The sequence below is a fragment of the Labeo rohita genome, chromosome 1, assembly GCF_022985175.1.
Source record: "Labeo rohita strain BAU-BD-2019 chromosome 1, IGBB_LRoh.1.0, whole genome shotgun sequence".
NCBI classification, from domain to species: domain Eukaryota; kingdom Metazoa; phylum Chordata; class Actinopteri; order Cypriniformes; family Cyprinidae; genus Labeo; species Labeo rohita.
Genome location: NC_066869.1, coordinates 16,940,091 through 16,958,764, shown reverse-complemented (window position 1 = coordinate 16,958,764; position 18,674 = coordinate 16,940,091). Strand labels below are relative to the sequence as shown.

Here is an 18,674-nt window from a genome sequence, read left to right as displayed (position 1 = left end):
AATACATAATTACACTGTAACAATGATATGGTAAAATAAAGTGTAACCAAATTATATTTTATTTTTATTATATGATCATTTTAAATATTTGTACTTTTTTTTTTCAACCATACACTTTACAAATTAAATTGTTGCCAAATTATGTTAAAAAAAATCGATTTTTATTATAAATATATTTTTTAAAATATGTACTTGAATTAAATGATTCAAATTTTTGCCAAATTATATTTCCTATAAAATGTATTTTATTACAAATATAATTTTGAGTATTTTTAACCTTCTTTAAAATATGTACTTTGCAAATTAATCAGATTATATTTGTTATAAACATTTATTTTTATTTTATTATAATAAAAATATAAAATAAAATATATATATAAAAATGTACAAATGAATCTAATTGTTGCCAAATTATGTTATAAAAATTATATTTTTATTTATTATAAATATAATTTTATCATATTAATTTTTTTTGTTACAAATGAATCAAATTGCTGCCAAATTATGTTATAAAAACTAGATTTTTGTTATAAATATAAATATATGTATTTAAATATGTACTTGAATCAAATTGTTGCCAAATTATATTTCCTATAAAATATATATTTTATTTTTATATATTATAAATATAATTAAAAAAAAAAAAATTAATATGTATGTTAGGAAAGAATCAAATTGTTGCCTAATTATGTTTCAAATAATTATATTTTTATTTATTATAAATATACTTTTAAATATTTTTTCTTTTTTTTTTTTAAATGTGTCTTACAAATGAATCAAATTGTTGCTATAAAATTGTATATTTGCTATTAAATGTTTTATTTTTATATTACAAATATAATTTTAAATAATTTTCTTTAAAATATGTACTTTACAAATTAATCAATTATATTTGTTATAAAATTTTTATATATTATAATGTTAAATAGTTGTATTTTTTTAAAACGTACTTTACAAATGAATCTAATTCTTGCCAAATTATGTTATGAAAATTATATTTGTATTTATTATAATTATAATTTTAAATCATTTTATTTTTTTAAATAGCTACAAATGAATCAAATTGCTGCCAAATTATATTTGTTATAAAATGTATATTTTATATATTATAAATATAATTGTAAAAATGTTTTATTTTTTAAATATGTACTTTGAAAATGAATCAGATTGTTGCCAAATTATATTTGGTATAAAAATATATTTATTTTTATATTACAAATATGATTTTAAATATATTTTTTAATTTTTTTAAACATATACTTTACAAATGAAAATTGTTGCCAAGTTATGTTATAGAAATTATATTTTTATTCTGAAATATAATTTTAAATATTAGTTGTTGTTTTTTTAAATATGTATTCTTTGTGGCTCACAATAAAATATATTTTATTTTTATAATAATTTTAAATATTTTTAAAGTGTTTTTATCATGTACTTGACAAATTAATACAACTTTTTCACTGTGGCTCATTGCAAACATTTAAAAATTTGCCATTAATGATGATATATCGCATTCTTAGACTGACATTATTAACGTCTAAATTATATTTCGATTATAAAAGTATATTTTATAAATACGAGGCATAATTTCAAATATTTAAGCTGTTTTCAATTTAAAACAACACAGTACAATCTTTTTTTCTGTTAAGCATTCCAGTTGTTCACCGCAAACATTTTCAAACTCAAAATTATTAAAAGACACAGCAGACTTGGAAAAACTTGTACATGAAACAATATCATGACTTTAGTTCTAGCAGAAAACATTTAGGAAGACATTCATATACAGTCTAAACTGATGCCCCCTAGTGCCTGCAAATGGAAAAAACATGGAGTGCTGGTCAATACAAATGCAAATGGTTTCTAATCAGTACATTCTTTAATCCTTCACTTATCATCAGTGTCCTCAAGTGTTATTTGATTGACTGCAGCACGCATCGTTTCCCAGCATCGCCATTTGAGATACATGAAGCAAAAACACATCAAGCAACTAAATAAGAGAAACAAATGCATCTGCATCTGAGAACACACAAACACCACAGACGTTAAGTGCTTAATCATTCACACATCAATCATTTGGAAGAATTCAAGCAAAATGTTTTTTGTTTTTGTAGAAAAATCTTTAGAAGAGCCATTGTCAATTCAGTCAAAGCAAATCTCAACCTGAGCTCCCAAGACGGCAAAAACAAAGTCATAGAAAAGACTAAATAACAGAAATTCCCTCTCAAGATTTTTTTATTCCACGTCTTCAGTAAAAAACATTTGACTTCCTCTTTCCACAGTGTGTCGATGTCATACGGTTGTGTCTCCATAATCTCTGTTCCAGCGCACGTACTGATCCAGCGTTTGAGGACTGACGCTCCGCTTTATCCTCTTCAGCGAATCAACAAAATCAGAGAAACGGATGTCCCGCATCTGAACGCAAAAAAGACAGGAGCGTGAGGGAGAAACATGGCATGCCACGTTACATTTAAAAAAAGAATGTGAATAATTTTTGGAAAAAATAGAATGTGAAATAGAACACTTTGAATAAATGACTCACATGCAGTTAAAGTGACAGTACCGTTTTTTGGGAGCTTAATTAAACCATTATGAATGCATTTAATATCAGGGTTATTACAGTTAACCAAAAATTAGACAAACCATTAAATAATATGATTTTATTAAAAAATTAAAAAATATGATTTTAAATATATTTTTATTTATTTAAATATTTTTAAATTTTTTTTTTAAACATACTTACAAATGAAAATTATTACCAAGTTATGTTATAAAATATATATTTTATTTTTATATATAATTTAAAATATTTTTAATGTTTAATTAAACCTTTATGAATGCATTTATTTATTTTCACGGAAATTATTTTTATATTTTTAATTTTTTTTTTTAAAACATATAGACAAACCATTAAAAAATGGTTTGAAAAAATATTTTATTTTTATATATAATTTAAAATATTTTTAATGTTTAATTAAACCTTTATGAATGCATTTAATATCACGGTTATTATAGTTAACCAAAATTTAGACAAACCATTAAAAAATGGTTTGATAAAAATGTGTTAATATAAAAATGTGTTATCTGACATCAAAGTTAAGTTATATATATATATATATATATACATCATGAGGAAAACATAAAACGAAGAAAAAAAATACTGAAATAAGAAAATAAAATATAAAATGGAAAACACACACAAAAAAAAATCAATATATATATACATATACATATACATATACAAGTATACACATATACACATGTATATATATATATATAAAATCATCAATCAATAGTATCTAAATGATGTATATTACACTGCTTAATTTTCTCTACCTCATTGGCTGGCATGCTCTTCACTTGTTCAGGCCTCAGTTCTGTGTTGAGAAAGAACAGGACATAATTATCTAGCAAAAAATCCACATATAGTCCAAACAGCATGGTATATTTTCATCAAATTTTTAATAAAAGTACCTCGGATAGGTCCAAGAGCAGCGTCTTTAGCCAGTGAGGTCAGATCACTGCCGGAGTAACCCTCTGTCATCCTGAAAACACAATGTACATTAGAAAATTACCCAGCGTTAATAGCCATTATTCTTATTTGCATACACTACATATGTATGAAGCTGTATTTTACCTGGCTAACTGACTCAGCTCTTTCTGAGATAAAGTGTTTTTGTGTTTGCTGAGGAGGTTCTTGAGCAGCTTCAGACGAGTCTGAAACACACACAGAGTCAATTAGTGTCTGTATTCAATGCTAATTAACTGGGAAAAACAAAACAAAAGCAGCAAACTGGATGCAGGGGAATTTAAGATGGTAGATATAAAATAAAATTCAAATGACTGCAGTATAATACATTTTATTTTTTAGTGATTTAAGCATAAATTCACAGAAACATGGCAATGTTTTATTTATTAATAGCGATATTAATATATAATATTAATAATCAGCACTTTAAAAAACTGAAATCGAATTAATACCACTACCATTTGAATGTCTGGGTCCTGGTTCAGTAAGCATTTAATTTTATTTTATATAATCTTATTTAATCTTATTTTATTTTATTTCATTTAATTTCATTTCTTCATTTTATTTTATTTTATTTTATTTTATTTTATTTCACTTCATTTTATTTTATTTTATTTTATTTCATTTTTTCATTTCATTTATTTTATTTCATTTCACTTCATTTCATTATTGCATTTCATTATTTCATTTCATTTCATTTCGTTTTATTTTACTTTATTTCATTTCATTTCATTATTTAATTTAATTTCATTTCATTACTGCATTTCATTATTTCATTTCATTGTTTTATTTTACTTTATTTCATTTCATTTCATTTTTTTTTAATTTCATTGTATTTATTTTATTTCATTTCATTACTGCATTTCATTATTTCATTTCATTTCATTTCGTTTTATTTTACTTTATTTAATTTAATTTCATTATTTATTTAATTTAATTTAATTTAATTTATTTCATTTTTTCATTTCATTCTTTGTGTTCACCAAAGATGTATTACTACAAGTCAAAAGTGTTTGAACAGTAAGATTTCATAATGTAAAGTCAAAAAGTCTCCTCTGCTCACCAAGTCTGCATTTATTTGATCCAAAACACAGCAAAAGTAATATTGTGAAATATTTTACTATTTAAAATAAGTGTTTTCTATTTGAATATGTTTTAAAATGTAATTTATTCCTGTGATAAAAAGCTGAATTTTCAGCATCATTACTCTTCAGTCACATGATCCTTCAGAAATCATTCTAAAATGCTGATTTGATGCTCAAGAAACATTATAGAAATTACCTCCTCTGTAGGTAAAGCCACATAAATGCGTTTAGCAAATCGCCTGTGAAGAAAAAAAAACACATTAGAGGATATAATTTTGAATATTTTTACAGTAAGTGTCCAATTGCAGGCCAACAGTACCTAAGAACAGCCTCATCGAGCTCCTGAGGCCTGTTAGTGGCTCCCATCACTAACACACGGTCATCTCCTCCTGACTGCACCTACAACACACACACAAACACACACCTGTAGCGTCAGTCACTTGTGATCAGGAATAGTGAATTTTCAGATAAAGTACACACACTTACTCCATCAAACTCGATGAGGAACTCTGTTTTGAGTCTTCTGCTGGCGTCATGCTCGCCCTCTCTCCTCTCACACAGCAGACTGTCAATCTCATCTGCATCAAAATCACAATCAATGACGCACTTACAGAAACGCACAAGTCCTGAAACACGAATGAGTCTGATTGACAGCTCTCACCTATGAAGATGATTGACGGCTGCAGTTCCCTAGCAACCGCAAACAAAGCTCGAACCAGTTTCTCACCCTCTCCCACCTAAACACACACACACACACACACCACAACATGAATAAATGTTTCTTAAGACAAAATAAAAGTAGTGTAAAACACGGCTTTGAGCAGCTTACTGCCTTTATAAAACAGCAGGAACCATAATATTATTATGGTTATAATGTAGCAGGAAAACCAATAAAAATACAGTAGCTGCATTTATTATTAATAATATTCAGCAAACATCAAAACACAGGAAACAACTGAAGAAAAGCAATGTAGAGAGAAAAGAACCAAAAAAAAAGAATACAACACATTTAGCATAATGGTAAGTAGCAGCATTTAGGACTTGAACACGCAGCCATCCGGTGGTAAGCCTGCTGCTTAACAGCAGTGCGTCACATAGAGGACACATGCTCAGATCTGATGGAGGCAGATTTTGCATGCTAAAAGTGCAATGCTGAGCTGGGGAAAAAAAAAAAAAAAAAAACATGAGAAAGAGATACAAGTGTTTACACAAAACCTTCAACTGGGGCGGCTGCTCGCTTCTCACACAAATGCCCTGATGCCAGGACAGCTTCCAGTATGAGAACGAACACAAAAGCATTAGTTACCATGCTAATCTAACTGTTAATCAGTGCTGTCAGTCGATTAAAAAAATAACTAATGAGTCACACATTTTTATCTGAAATTGTGATAAATCCCAACTAACATTAAAGTTTTTAAATAGATTTTTTTAAAAACCAAAACAAGAGCAGCAAACTGGATGCAGATGAGTTTAAGGTGGTAAAGATAAAATGAAATTCAAATGACTGCAGTATAATACATTTATTTTTCAGTGATTTAGTTTTAAATTCACAGAAACATGGCAATGTATTATTTATTAATTGCGATATTAATATATAATATTAATAATTTACAAGTAAAAAAAATGAGATCGAATTAATAACACTACCATTCGAATGTCTGGGTCCTGGTTCAGTAAGCATTTAATTTTATTTTATTTAATTTTATTTTTTGTTTTGTATATTCACCAAAGATGCATTAAATAGATACACTACAAGTCCAAAGTTTTTGAACAGTAAGATTTCCTGTTTTTTAAAGACATCTCTTCTGCTCACCAAGTCTGCATTTATTAGATCCAAAACACAACAAAAGTAATATTGTGAAATATTTTTACAATTTCAAATAAATGCTTTCTATTTGAATATATTTTAAACTGTAATTTAATCATTATGCCAGTTGTTAGTGTCACATGATCCTTCAGAAATCATTCTAATATGCTGATTTGCTGTTCAATAAACATTTTATTATTATTATTATTATTATTATTATCATCATCATCATCATCATCAATTTATTTTCAGGATTCTTTGATGAATAGAAAGATCCAAAAATCATAATTTATTAAATTGTGATAAATCCCAACTAACATTGAAGTTTTTAAATATACCTTTTTATTACAATAATTTGCATTCAATCGTCAAAATAATGTAGAGACAACAAAGACAGTATATTTTTAATATTTGTTAGGTTTTTTTATGACTGAAAGCGAGTATCACTGATTTTTTCCCTAAAATTTAACCCATTGACTATAGCATATATTACAGGATAATTGAGAGCTATCAATTTTTGCATTTATTAGACTTTAAAAAAATAACATCTTCTAATTTGTGTGAACTTAAAACAGTCTTCACATAAACCCATTATTTACCTGTGCCCTTCAGAAAGTAGGAAAAATACAGAAATTGAATAAAGTTATCAAACATCAAATTCTAAATTAAATACAGATGAATCCTTAAAGCTACAAATTGTACTGTTTTCCTCTTTTTCTTTTGTTCTTTGATTAACAGACATCACAGCAGCTGGGTTATTAGCTTATTTGGCTGCTGTTACTTTAAGAGCTGCCGCTGCTTCATGCTTTAATACGAAATGATACAGACTACAGCACGTCACTGCATTTGTGCGTGCAATTGAAGCGTACATGCTATAGGTATACAGTGGCTGCACAATGGCAGTATAATGGCTGACAGGACAGGTAAATTGTTTTTTACTGACATATGGCCTTACAACATCTCATCTGACTGTAGTTCACTGTTGTGCTATTGAAGCTCCCTCGTCACCTGTACCTTCCCCACGCTCGTTTGACTAGCATACGGCACTGAAGTGAATTTGGAGTGCACATCTAAAAAAAAAAAAAAATCTCCTGATTGAGGTGGTATAATTAAACACACTTCTTGTCAAGAAAAAAGCAGCAGCTATGAGCACAAAAGCAGCAGCTGTGAGCCTCTGCGTTAACTGCGTCAAATATTTTTTAATGGAAACTGGAAAAATGAATTGCCTGCGTTCACATGCGTGAATAGGTGTTTCTCAATAACAATAAGGAAAAACAAATATGCTTTCATAAATTTAAGTTACAAAAATGCCAAACTGTCTGAATATTCATAAACCAAGAGAAATGTAATGACAATGAGAAAAGCAATTTTGGTTCATATTTTTACAAGTTATTAGTGTTTTGGACAAAAAGCCTTCTCAGGTACCTTACCAAAACAATGTGGAAAATGCTGTTAATGATCACAACCAAATTTTACGGTGATATGACAAACCATTCATTGTGTCTAAAGTTATAATCAAAATAAAAGTGAATAAAAGTATACTTTTGTTCCTAGAGATCCCAAAGTTGGTCAGATTACTAATCAGGATCACCACAGTAACTGTACCACATTTTAGCATTTTCCTACAAACAATGTTATGGCCTGTCATAGATTTCCATGGCTGGAAAGGAAGAGGAAGTAGTAATAGTTCATTAGTGTAACTGTAGACGCTCTCTATGCAATGTCTCATAAAAACTCACATATTTGGAGGTGAGACTGGCAGCGCTGATGTTGAAAAATGTAGCGTTAGATTCCATTGCAACTGCTTTTGCCTGTGAAAAATTGGAAAAGATCAAATACAGTTCTGCTCTTAAGGTATATAAATATGCATATATCTAAAAAGAGCCTTTTATGTGTTTTACCAGCATGGTCTTTCCATTTCCAGGAGGGCCGAAGAGCAGTAGGCCTCTAGCAGGAGTCCTGAGACCAGTAAACAGCTGAGAAGACCAATATAAACACATGAGTACATTGTAAATGTAAAAATACCATTTGTTATACATTATCTAATACTAGTATTGTAGAATGTAAACAGAGAGGAACATAAATCATGTCTGCAGATTTCTAGGGATGCACTTACCACCATGAAATTACTAAAGACTAAATTGTGATTTACAGTACAGTAGAGTGGGTTTGTTGAAACTGGCCTTAGATCTTTAACCAATAGGCTACACCACCTTAGATGATACAGATGTTTACAGACATGGAGACAAACCTCTGGACGAAGAGCAGGGAGGATAACGATTTCCTGCAGTGCCTGTTTTGCCAAGTCCTGCCCTGCTATGTCATCAAACTGCACCACAGCTCCGCTGAAACAAACACAACCACGGAAATCATCAACTTCAACCTAATAATTCCCATCTTTTCTATATTATCTCAAAACGTATCTCAATATTTTTAGCTATTTATGATCCTTCAGAAATCAGTCTAACAAGCTGATTTGCTGCTTATCAAACATGTATTATTGTTATTATCAATGTTAGAAACCGAATAGTATTGTGCCGAACAGTAGTGTGTAAATGCTGTTCTTTTTTTAATGTTCTGTTCATTAAATAACCCTGTAAAATGTATTATAATTTCCACAAAAATATTAAGCAGCAGAAGTGTTTTTTAACATTGATAATAATTAATAAATGTTTCTTGTGAAGTAAATCATAAGAATGATTTCTGAAGGATAATTTGACACTGAAGACTGGATTAATGATGCTGAAAATTCAGTTTTGCATCAAAGGAATAAATTTTATTTTACAATATATTAAAATAGAAAACAGCTGTTTTAAATAGTGATAATAATTTCACAATAATACTGATTTTACTGTATTTTTGGATCAAATACATGCATACTTGTCATGGTGAGTCTTCTTTTAAAAACTATTAAAAAAAAATCAATAATTCCAAACATTTGATATGTACTGTATATATAATAGACATATAATTTATATATAACATATATATATATATATAAAATTTTATGCACTATTTATGTTTACATAGATAGCTTTTAGATGCAATATATACTTAAAATATGCATAAAATATAGTTTATCTGCCATTAAATAAATACATACAGCATTTAATTATTAACATTTATATGCATTTTTAAAATAAAAATGTAATAAACAGCAACACGCATACTTTTTCTTCAACGATTAATATACAAAATACTTCTGACAATTCTGTGATCAACAGAAGTGCATTAAAAAATGTATATTTGATGTATTTATTTTTAAAAGTACTGATGTTACCTGTCTACAATCTCATTGAGAATGAGGTTGGCCAGTTTGCTGTCCACGTTTTTAAAGTTCTTCATGTCTCTTTTTCTCTGAGGCGATGCAGCAGCAGTGTTGCTGGCTTTAGCGTTATTTCTGTTACCTCCTCTTGCTGAGGGCCCCTAAAAAACACAAAAAAAATTCAGCTACATGCGCTCCGTTGCAAAACCTAGTTCATAGATGCCATTTTAAAGAGACAGTTCACCCAAAAACGAAAATTCTGATATTAATTACTCACCCTTATGTCATCTTTGTTCATCTTTGGAACACAAATTAAGATATTTCTGATGAAATCCAAGAGCTAAGAGTAAGGACAGTTGCTGTCTATGCAGGGTCAGAAAGCTCTTGGATTTCATCAGAAATATTTGAATTTGTGTTTCAAAGATGAATGAAAGTCTTACAGATTTGGAGTGGCATGAAGGTGAGTAATTAATGACAGAATTATCATTTTTGGGTGAACTATCCCTCTAAGATGGCACATGACTCCTGTGAGACAAACCTTCAGGTTCTGAGGGCCGGTCCTGCTGCTGTGACCGGCTGAAGCTGTGCGGTGCAGGGAAGTTGCAGGGGCAGATTTGGATTGGTTTTTGGGTCGCTGATGGGACTGACTTGAGATTGTGAGAGTGTCCCTCTTTTTGGAAACAGCTCCGCTGCCTGCAACTACACACATATGCTAATGCATACACAGAAATATCACAGTAGTGTCTCTCTGATTAGATTCTGACACAGCACCCAGATCTCCCAGAATCCAAAGCAAACACGCACCTGGGCGCAGGTTTCCATTGGAGAAAGACAAGCCAGTGTGATCAGAGCAGCCCTCTGCTGGGGACTTTGAAAGCAGTTTGCCTTTGTGATTGCAGAAAAGGAAACAGAGAGACATTTAAGGGGAAACTAAAGCAGAACAGAAGTTGTAAGAGGGTGCACAAAACATATCCAGGTCACACTTCACCTCAAAATACAAAAAAAAGGGAAAAAGGTTAAATGAAGTCCATCAAGTTATATTTTTGTTATAACTTGTATTTGATTTATTATTATTTTCAAGACAATTACAGACATTTTACTTTTTATGATGCAGTTTGTTGTTTAAAAAAAATAAATTAATAAAAATAATAATAATAATAATAATTATTATATATATATATATATATATATATATAAAATACTAATAAATATATGCCTGATATTTGAATGAATTTCAATGATGGATAAATGTTCTGGCCTTAAAGTAAATGTAAAATACAAAAACAAAAATGTCACAAAACAAAACCAAATTAAATTAAATTAAATTAAAAATGCCATTATTTACTTTGATTGAACCTTAAGTAATTTTTTCTATTGTTTTTGGGGTGACCTGAACATGTTCTTCATTAATTTCTTGACAGATTCTTGCAAGAACCAGCAGAAACACAGAAAATGCTATATGTCCAGAGTGAAATATGAAACAAGAGCGTGTGTGCATTAAAACAACAGTCGATTCAATAACAGGGAAGTGTGTCTTTTTAAAAATGCTTACTCATCTCCCACTTCAGTGTGCAGAGACACTTCCAAATTTCAAGACATTTTTTTTTTCTGTGAATGGTCCGACATGAAACAACGCTTCACCTTTATATGAACCATAAAGCCAAATTGAATCATTCACCAATCACAGAAGCACATGCAGGCTTTCACAGAAGGGTGAGGTGAACATGTGCAAATACAACAAATGATCTCATCTCTCAGAAGAGTTCATGAATCAGCAGCACATCCTCGTGATCTCACTTACCCAGAAGCTCTAGCCGGTCTCTGGCCATGGTGAGGTTGTTGGTCATTTTGTCCTGAAGCTTTCTGGCTCTTTCTGCCTTCTCACCTAAGTTGCCAGATGAAGACTTTCTATCAAATTCTTCAGAAGTAAACTGTAAACTGTAGGGTGTGACTTCATTTACCCACTGGGAATTGACTGATCATGTACTTTAAGTTTGGAATGTAAACTGAGAAAGAAACAGTATGAAACAGTGCTAACATGAGGTATCAAGCGCACTGGAGAAAACATTACAATCAACACTGCAATTTTCTTTCAATCACTGTTACAATAGTTTAAAATGAAGTATAATACAAGTATGCATTCTGTCTTGAATCATAAAGTGAAAGCTAATGTAATTAAAACACATAACATAGCTTGTTTATGCAATAGAAATCAATATGACTCAATCATCTCACCGGCTCCAGTGACCTGAATACGGATGCCCTTCTCCAGCTCAGCGATGCCTTTTCTGTACCACTGCACCGCCTGATCCTTATCACCTACAACACATGCAGAATAGACATGTTACAGACCATTTTCTATTCTTTACACAAAGAAAAAAAAAGTAATACTACAACCCTAAACCAGCACGTCTGGGTTTCAAAGTAAGACTTTCAGATACGTTTTATGTCACAAATTTTCACTGCAAGTAATGTGTTGTCAATGCTTTATGTTAAAGCTCCAAAAAGAGCTTTAAATCGAAAAGATGCTATTAAAGTCAATCAGTACGTGCTAAATGTCATGCAGTCCCAACCATATGGCCTTGGGCATGATGGGATTGAGAAACAACCAATGAATCTATTGAACAGAGTGCTTTGTTTTCACTGATGCTGCTGGCATCTCTCCACGAGACGACAGAGCGAAAAACAACACAACCACATGATATGACGAGGGGAACAAATCCAGGTCACATTTTTAAATCACATTTTAAAATTAAATAATAATAAAATTATTATTATACATAAATAAAATATATAAAAAAATACAAAATATATAAATCACAGTTTAGAATTAAACTTTAATGTTTGTGCTCATTTATTTGATTGAAAATGCAGTAAAAACAGTCATATTGCGAAATATTATTACAATTTAAATGAACTGTATTCTATTTGAATATAGTTTAAAATGTAATTTATTTCTGTGATGCAAAGCTGAATTTTCAGCATCATTACTCCCGTCTTCAGTGTCACATGATCCTTTGAAATCATTCTAATATGCTGATTTGCTGCTCAAAAATTTTTTTTAGTTGAATAAAAGTTTAAAACAGCATTTATTTGAAATAGATTGTTTTTGTAACAATGTAAGTGTCACTTTTGATCAGTTTAATGCATCAGTGCCAAATAAAGGTATTATTAAAACTGTTTTTTTTATAAGATTGGATTTAAGACCAATTTTCTCATGAATATTTAATGAGGTACTCACTAAGGTGGTTTATGATTGGCTGTCATTCTCTGTACATCTCTCTGTAATTTTACACGGTGTTAATCCGCTTTGAAAACTACAAGTGTGAAAACCTTGGTTAAAAGCGGCTTCAACCCAGGGTTTTAGGAGATGTTAACTCAGGTTTAATCAAACTACATAAAGCCTTCAAATAAGAAATAAACAAAAATATGAGGATGGATATGCTAAACCGAGCCACCGATTCAGATCTTAACAGAGTGCCAGTACATGGGGCCTCATTTTCCATTCGACTGCTGATGAGGACAATCCCTGTCAACCTGAATCAGGCCTCTCGACACTACTGACCTCAGGGATCAAACTGTACTACTGACCTCAAAAACAGCTCTGGGACCGGGTTAATCACAGACGACATCCAAGGTCTGATCTCAGACTCAGAATCTTATTCTTAGTTGAGAAAAATCAGAAACATGACTATAGAGTCCCAGCTTCTGGTGGCATAAAATGGTTTCTAACTGACCAAAGCAGATTTTTTGTGGATGTTTAGGTGTTTAGGTGGTTAATCAGCTGGATTGGACTAGATCAACCTAGTTAGGTGTTGCTATAATTATAAATTATTAGTATACACTACAAATAAGTCAGGATTTAAGTGTCACTATCCAGCCCACTCTGTAATTATTGGTATCTGCACTGGACGTTCATATCTTCTGAGTACTAGTTTACATCTGGGGGCCAACAAAATGCATGACCCTACTTGACAGATGAAGCGAAAGTAAAACCAAACACAAAACCAGGTAAGGCAATTTGCGTTGCTGAAATGCTTCAGTGAAATATTTCCTGTTATACTTACCAAACACAAGAGAGTTTTACAAAAAAAGTCGTTTTACCTTAATAATATTAAAATAATGACAATGTAAACACCTTGCAAACTACTACTACAACTACTAATGATAATAAGAGTTAAGTGTTTACAACTGGATATAACATACACACATTACATCTACAAAACAACAATGCTTTTCTCAGATGTTTATACATATTTCACAAACATAACAGTAATAAACAGATACCTTTGTCATCCTCATCGATCTGCAGAGCCAAGGAAATGAACTCAAACGCTTGTTTGTGGTAGTTTCGGATCACCTCTCCCGTTTCCTCACTGCACTCGGAACCGCGATCTTTGGTCCTGGCCGCCATGGTTCGGCGGAGCGGCCGGAGCAGCCAAAAAAGGAGCAGGAGCAGAGCTCGGAGCAAAGTCACCGGGAGCTGGCAGAGGGTTCGGATTAAAAAGCGTAACCTGTCCAGCGGACTCCGGCCAGTTCCGTCAGACACCTGTCCGCAGGTTTGTCCTCCTGCACGCGCTGGTCCTTTTTGTCTCGCTCTGTCCCCAGAATTCATTCACCCTATTCGGGCTCTCCATACCATACCTGGCCGGGAGTTTAACAAGGACGAGTTATATTTCTCGGCTATGTCGGTTCTCCGGTTTGTTTTCGCCAACATCGATCGCGGAAGTCACTGCTGTGTGTTGTTTGGTGAATACTGTCTCGCGCTAATGACGTAACTGACATCATATCGCGTCGCTGCCATTGAGCGAAAAAATGTATTTTCATAAAGTACATAAATTTTTTTCAAATCTTTTTTTTTTTCATTAATACATAAAAGCAGGCTATCTGACCATGCACTTTTAATAATAAATGTAATGTTGATAAAGTGAAGCATAATTGTTCTCGTTTTATTTTTGTGTTTTTACATTTTCTATTTTTTTTACGTTTGTTATTTACATACACTACCAGTGTAAATGTTAAAATGTTTGAACAGTAAGATTTTCAATGTTTTTTTTTTAAAAAAGTCTTTTCTGCTCACCAGGCCTGCATTTATTTGATCCAAAATCTAGAAAAAGTATATACTATATTTAAAATAACTGCTTTCTATTTCAATATATTTTAAAATATAATTTATTCCTGTGATTTCAAAGCTAAATTTTTAGCATCATTACTCCAGTCTGTAATGTCATGTGATCCTTCAGAAATCATTCTAATAGACTGATTTGCTGCTCAAGAAACATTATTATTATCATTATTATATTTAAAACAGTGAAATACTTTTTTCAGGATTCTTTGATGAATAGAAAGATCCAAAGATCAGCATTCATCTGAAAAAAACAAAAAACAAAAAGACTTTTGCAACATTATACACTATACCATTTCAAAGCTTGGAGTCAGTATATATATATATATATATATATATATATATATATATATGTTATTGTTTATTTTTATTTTTTATATAATTATACTCAGCTGTTTTCAACATAGTATTAATAATATTTTTTTGAGCAGCAAATCAGAATATTAGAATGATTTCTGGAGGATCATGTGATCATATAATGATGTTAAAAATTCAGCTTTGAAATCACAGGAATAAATTACATTTTAAAAAATATTCAAATAGAAATCATAAATGCAGGCTAGGTAAGCAGAAGATACTTTTTTTTATAAAAAAGAAACACTTTTAGTGTGATTTAGTAGTGTGATTTAACTAGTTATTATTTAGTCTTTATTATTTATTGTGTATGAAAAGTAATATGTATATAATCAATACATTTTTTTCGTTTTTAATCAATTTTAGATTTGGATTTTTACATGTTTACGAAAGTATTTTGTAATCACAAATGATTGTGATTGGTCCGCCCTTGACAATCGCGGAGTAAAGTAACACTTGTCCTGTGATCAAACCGTTATCGTCTTTAGCAGCGCTTTGGATAATGCTTTACACCTGAATAAATATTACTGATAAACACAACATAAATACACTATAAATAGTTAAAATAGACGGCTTATTATTTAGATCAATAGTATCTGACCAATCACATAAAAACGTCTGAGCAAGGCCCCGCCCATTTCTGCGTCATTCAAGCGTGTGTTTTGCGCATGCGCAACGTCGACTGCGTAGAAACCAACAACAAACTATGGCGGACGGTAAGTGCCGTTTCTAAGCTTTGTGGTTTATTTTGCACTGATAAAATGTGCAGTGATCATATTTGAGTAGTTTTAGACCTAGTCAGTGTTAGCATACGCTAGCGAGAGATATAGGTTTGAGTTTTTGCCTTATTATGAGCGTTGAGCTTTTCTACAGTGGCCCATTGAATCCCGCCATTCACTACAGTATGTGACTTTACATGCAGTATGCGCTACTCATATGTAAAGTACAACGGTGCATGAGTTCTTAAACCTGTTATTATGGTAATTGCTGAACGATGCCAGAGAAATGTATTATGCTGCTTATTCAAAAACGACTGTTGTGGTTCCGAAAGCATATATGTGGAGCAAAACTATTGCAATTTATGGTGTTAATGTGGTGTAATAGTTTAAATTTGATTCTTTCAGAACACCCTGATGCTGAGCAGAGCATGGAGGGACACACTCCTGTGAGTAGTATCACAATATTTCATTAAAGGAAGAAAACATTGTCAGTTTGTCTTGATCAGCTGTCATTGTGTTTTTTGTTTATTTTAGGTCCCAGAAAATCCTCATGCAGAATATGGTCTCACTGAAAACATCCAGGTACAACAGTAACACGTATTTCTTTTTCAGTTTTGGGAATGTATATATTGACAGTCTGAAAGATTTAATTTGAGAATTAGGTTAGAACATTTTCTGTAATTGTACTGAAGCTTATACACATCTGTATGTTTCTCTAGAGAATAGTGGAGAATGAGAAAACTGCTGAAAAAGTCGCCAAACAGAAGGTGGATCCTCAGACCCTGCAGACCCTTCCCACACGAGCGTATCTGGATCAGACCGTGGTTCCTATTCTCCTGCAGGGCTTGTCAGTTCTGGCCAAGGAAAGGTCTGCATCAGCACACAGACTTTTTGTGCTTCCTTTTTTTCAAACACAGAACTACATGAACATGAATTGTTTTGGATTATGATCGCCTCAAAGGAATAGTTCACCCAGAAATGAAAATGTACTCTCACTTTAAAGAGTAGTTCACTTCCAGAACAAACATTTTCAGATAATTTACTCACCCCCTTGTCATCCAAGATGTTGACGTCTTTCTTTCTTTCTTTAGCCGATACAAAATTATTTTTCTTGAGGAAAACATTTCAATATTTCTCTCCATTTAATGGACTTTAATGGTGCCCCCAAGTTTGAACTTCCAAAATGCAGTTTAAATGCAGCATCAAATGGCCCTAAACGATCCCAGCCGAGGAAGTGAAAACTATCTGTCACTTTCAAAACAAACTGACAGTTTACTTTTTAACCTCAACCGCTCGTCTTGTCTATGTTTGCGTGAACTGTTTTTTCCAGTTCAAGACAGTTAAGAGTATGTTGAAAAACTCCCATCTCATTTTCTTCCCCAACTTCAAAATCGTCCTACATCGCTGCAGAAGTACCGAGCGGGTGTTTACAAGGTGAACATGCAAAGAAGATCAAAAGCCCTTTACAAAAAAAGGTAAAACAGCGGTGTAGGGTGATTTTGAAATTAAAAAAAAAAAAAAAAGAGAGATATGGAGAGAAATCCTGAAATGTTTTCCTTAAGAAACATAATTTATCTTATGACTGAAGAAAGATATGATATCTTGGATGACAAAGGGGTGAGTAAATTATCTGTAAATGTTTGTTTTGGAAGTGGAATAATCCTTTAGGCCATCCAAGATATAGATGAGTTTGTTTCTTCATCTGAACAGATTTGGAGAAATGTAGCATCACTTGCTCACCAATGGATCCTCTGCAGTGAATGGGTGCCGTCAGAATGAGAATCCAAACAGCTGATTAAAAACTCAACAATAATTCACAACACGAATCCACGCCAACAATTAACTTCTTATGGAGCGTAAAGCTGTGCGTTTATAAGAAACATATCTATCATTAAGGGATTTTAACCATAGTTTCTAGCCAAAATATGACTCCATAATCCATAATAACGCTTCCTCCAGTGGAAAAAGTCCATCTCCTGTTGTTCTCTCACATCAAAATCCACCAACATATTTGTTTAAAGCTGTTTTTGCTTGTAAACGGTGCTTGATCTGTGCATATTTCGCTCCTGATTTATACAAGATGACTTTTTACACTGGAAAAAGCAATATTATGGATAGAGGAAGAAGTTTGAACATCTTAATGATGGATTTGTTTCTTACAAACGCGCAGCTTTTCACTTCACAAGATGTTAATTGATGGACTGGAGTGGTGTGGATTACTTGTGGATTGTTGTGATGTTTTTATCAGCTGTTTGGAATCTCATTCTGACGGCACCCACTGACTGCAGAGGATCCACTGGTGAGCAAGTGATGCAATGCTATATATCTCCAAATCTGTTTCCATGAAGAAACAAACTCATCTACATCTTGAATGGCCTGAGGCTGAATAAATGTTCTTCCTTTGGGTTAATTATTACTTTAAACCTTTTCAAAGGGTGAAAATAGCATAAAAATGAGAGAATTTACTCCTCTGATACTGAAACTACGCATTATGTTTAACAGTTCTGTGACTGAATTATATAAAACTTTTGTTTGATCAAATTGTATCTAATCTTTTTTCAGGCCTCCAAATCCCATAGAGTTTTTAGCGGCATTCTTACTGAAGAACAAGTCCCAGTTTGAGGAACGAAATTAAACACACATCATGCGGCGGAAGACTTAGGATAACAGTTTTTTTTTGTTTCTTTTGTGTTGTGAATTTAAATGTAATGGTGTCACACTTCAGATTGTTTGTTTGCCAAGGTTCATGTAGTTTTTTAAGCTCTAATAAAATGTTCAAGCAGCCATGTTTCA

The 18,674-nt window shown here is 31.7% G+C and overlaps 2 protein-coding genes across 4 annotated transcripts; one reads left to right on the top strand and one right to left on the bottom strand.

Moving 5' to 3' along the window:
• Window positions 1-1,357: 1,357 nt before the first annotated feature.
• spast (spastin) lies at window positions 1,358-14,460 on the bottom strand. 3 transcript variants are annotated; one of them, XM_051114298.1, is made up of 17 exons: window positions 13,971-14,460; window positions 11,919-12,002; window positions 11,485-11,568; window positions 10,488-10,568; window positions 10,222-10,376; window positions 9,699-9,844; window positions 8,670-8,763; window positions 8,320-8,394; window positions 8,158-8,229; window positions 5,273-5,348; window positions 5,098-5,189; window positions 4,931-5,010; window positions 4,808-4,850; window positions 3,635-3,714; window positions 3,472-3,542; window positions 3,334-3,374; window positions 1,358-2,412 (listed from the first exon to the last, which is right to left on the bottom strand). In XM_051114298.1, exons 1-17 carry the CDS (start codon window positions 14,296-14,298, stop codon window positions 2,290-2,292), a joined length of 1,725 nt encoding a protein of 574 aa, XP_050970255.1. In that variant the 5' UTR covers window positions 14,299-14,460; the 3' UTR covers window positions 1,358-2,289. The 3 variants fall into 3 exon arrangements, with proteins under 3 accessions (XP_050970255.1, XP_050970245.1, XP_050970265.1); XM_051114288.1 differs by having other exon boundaries at window positions 1,359-2,412; window positions 10,222-10,382; XM_051114308.1 differs by lacking the exon at window positions 10,488-10,568 and having other exon boundaries at window positions 1,359-2,412; window positions 10,222-10,382.
• Window positions 14,461-15,815: 1,355 nt separating this feature from the next.
• dpy30 (dpy-30 histone methyltransferase complex regulatory subunit) lies at window positions 15,816-18,667 on the top strand. Its single transcript, XM_051114404.1, has 5 exons — window positions 15,816-15,878; window positions 16,287-16,327; window positions 16,416-16,463; window positions 16,601-16,749; window positions 18,444-18,667. Exons 1-5 carry the CDS (start codon window positions 15,869-15,871, stop codon window positions 18,514-18,516), a joined length of 321 nt encoding a protein of 106 aa, XP_050970361.1. The 5' UTR covers window positions 15,816-15,868; the 3' UTR covers window positions 18,517-18,667.
• Window positions 18,668-18,674: the final 7 nt, after the last annotated feature.

Coding starts and splice junctions, on each gene's coding strand:
- spast (XM_051114288.1), bottom strand. CDS start 14,298: ATGAATTCTGGGGACAGAGCGAGACAAAAAGGACCAGCGCGTGCAGGA. Junction 8,230..8,319: donor GAAATGGAAAGACCATGCTG/GTAAAACACATA, acceptor AATTTTTCACAG/GCAAAAGCAGTTGCAATGGA. Junction 3,543..3,634: donor GAGCTGAGTCAGTTAGCCAG/GTAAAATACAGC, acceptor TTGTGTTTTCAG/GATGACAGAGGGTTACTCCG.
- dpy30 (XM_051114404.1), top strand. Junction 16,328..16,415: donor GCATGGAGGGACACACTCCT/GTGAGTAGTATC, acceptor TGTTTATTTTAG/GTCCCAGAAAATCCTCATGC. Junction 16,750..18,443: donor TCAGTTCTGGCCAAGGAAAG/GTCTGCATCAGC, acceptor ATCTTTTTTCAG/GCCTCCAAATCCCATAGAGT.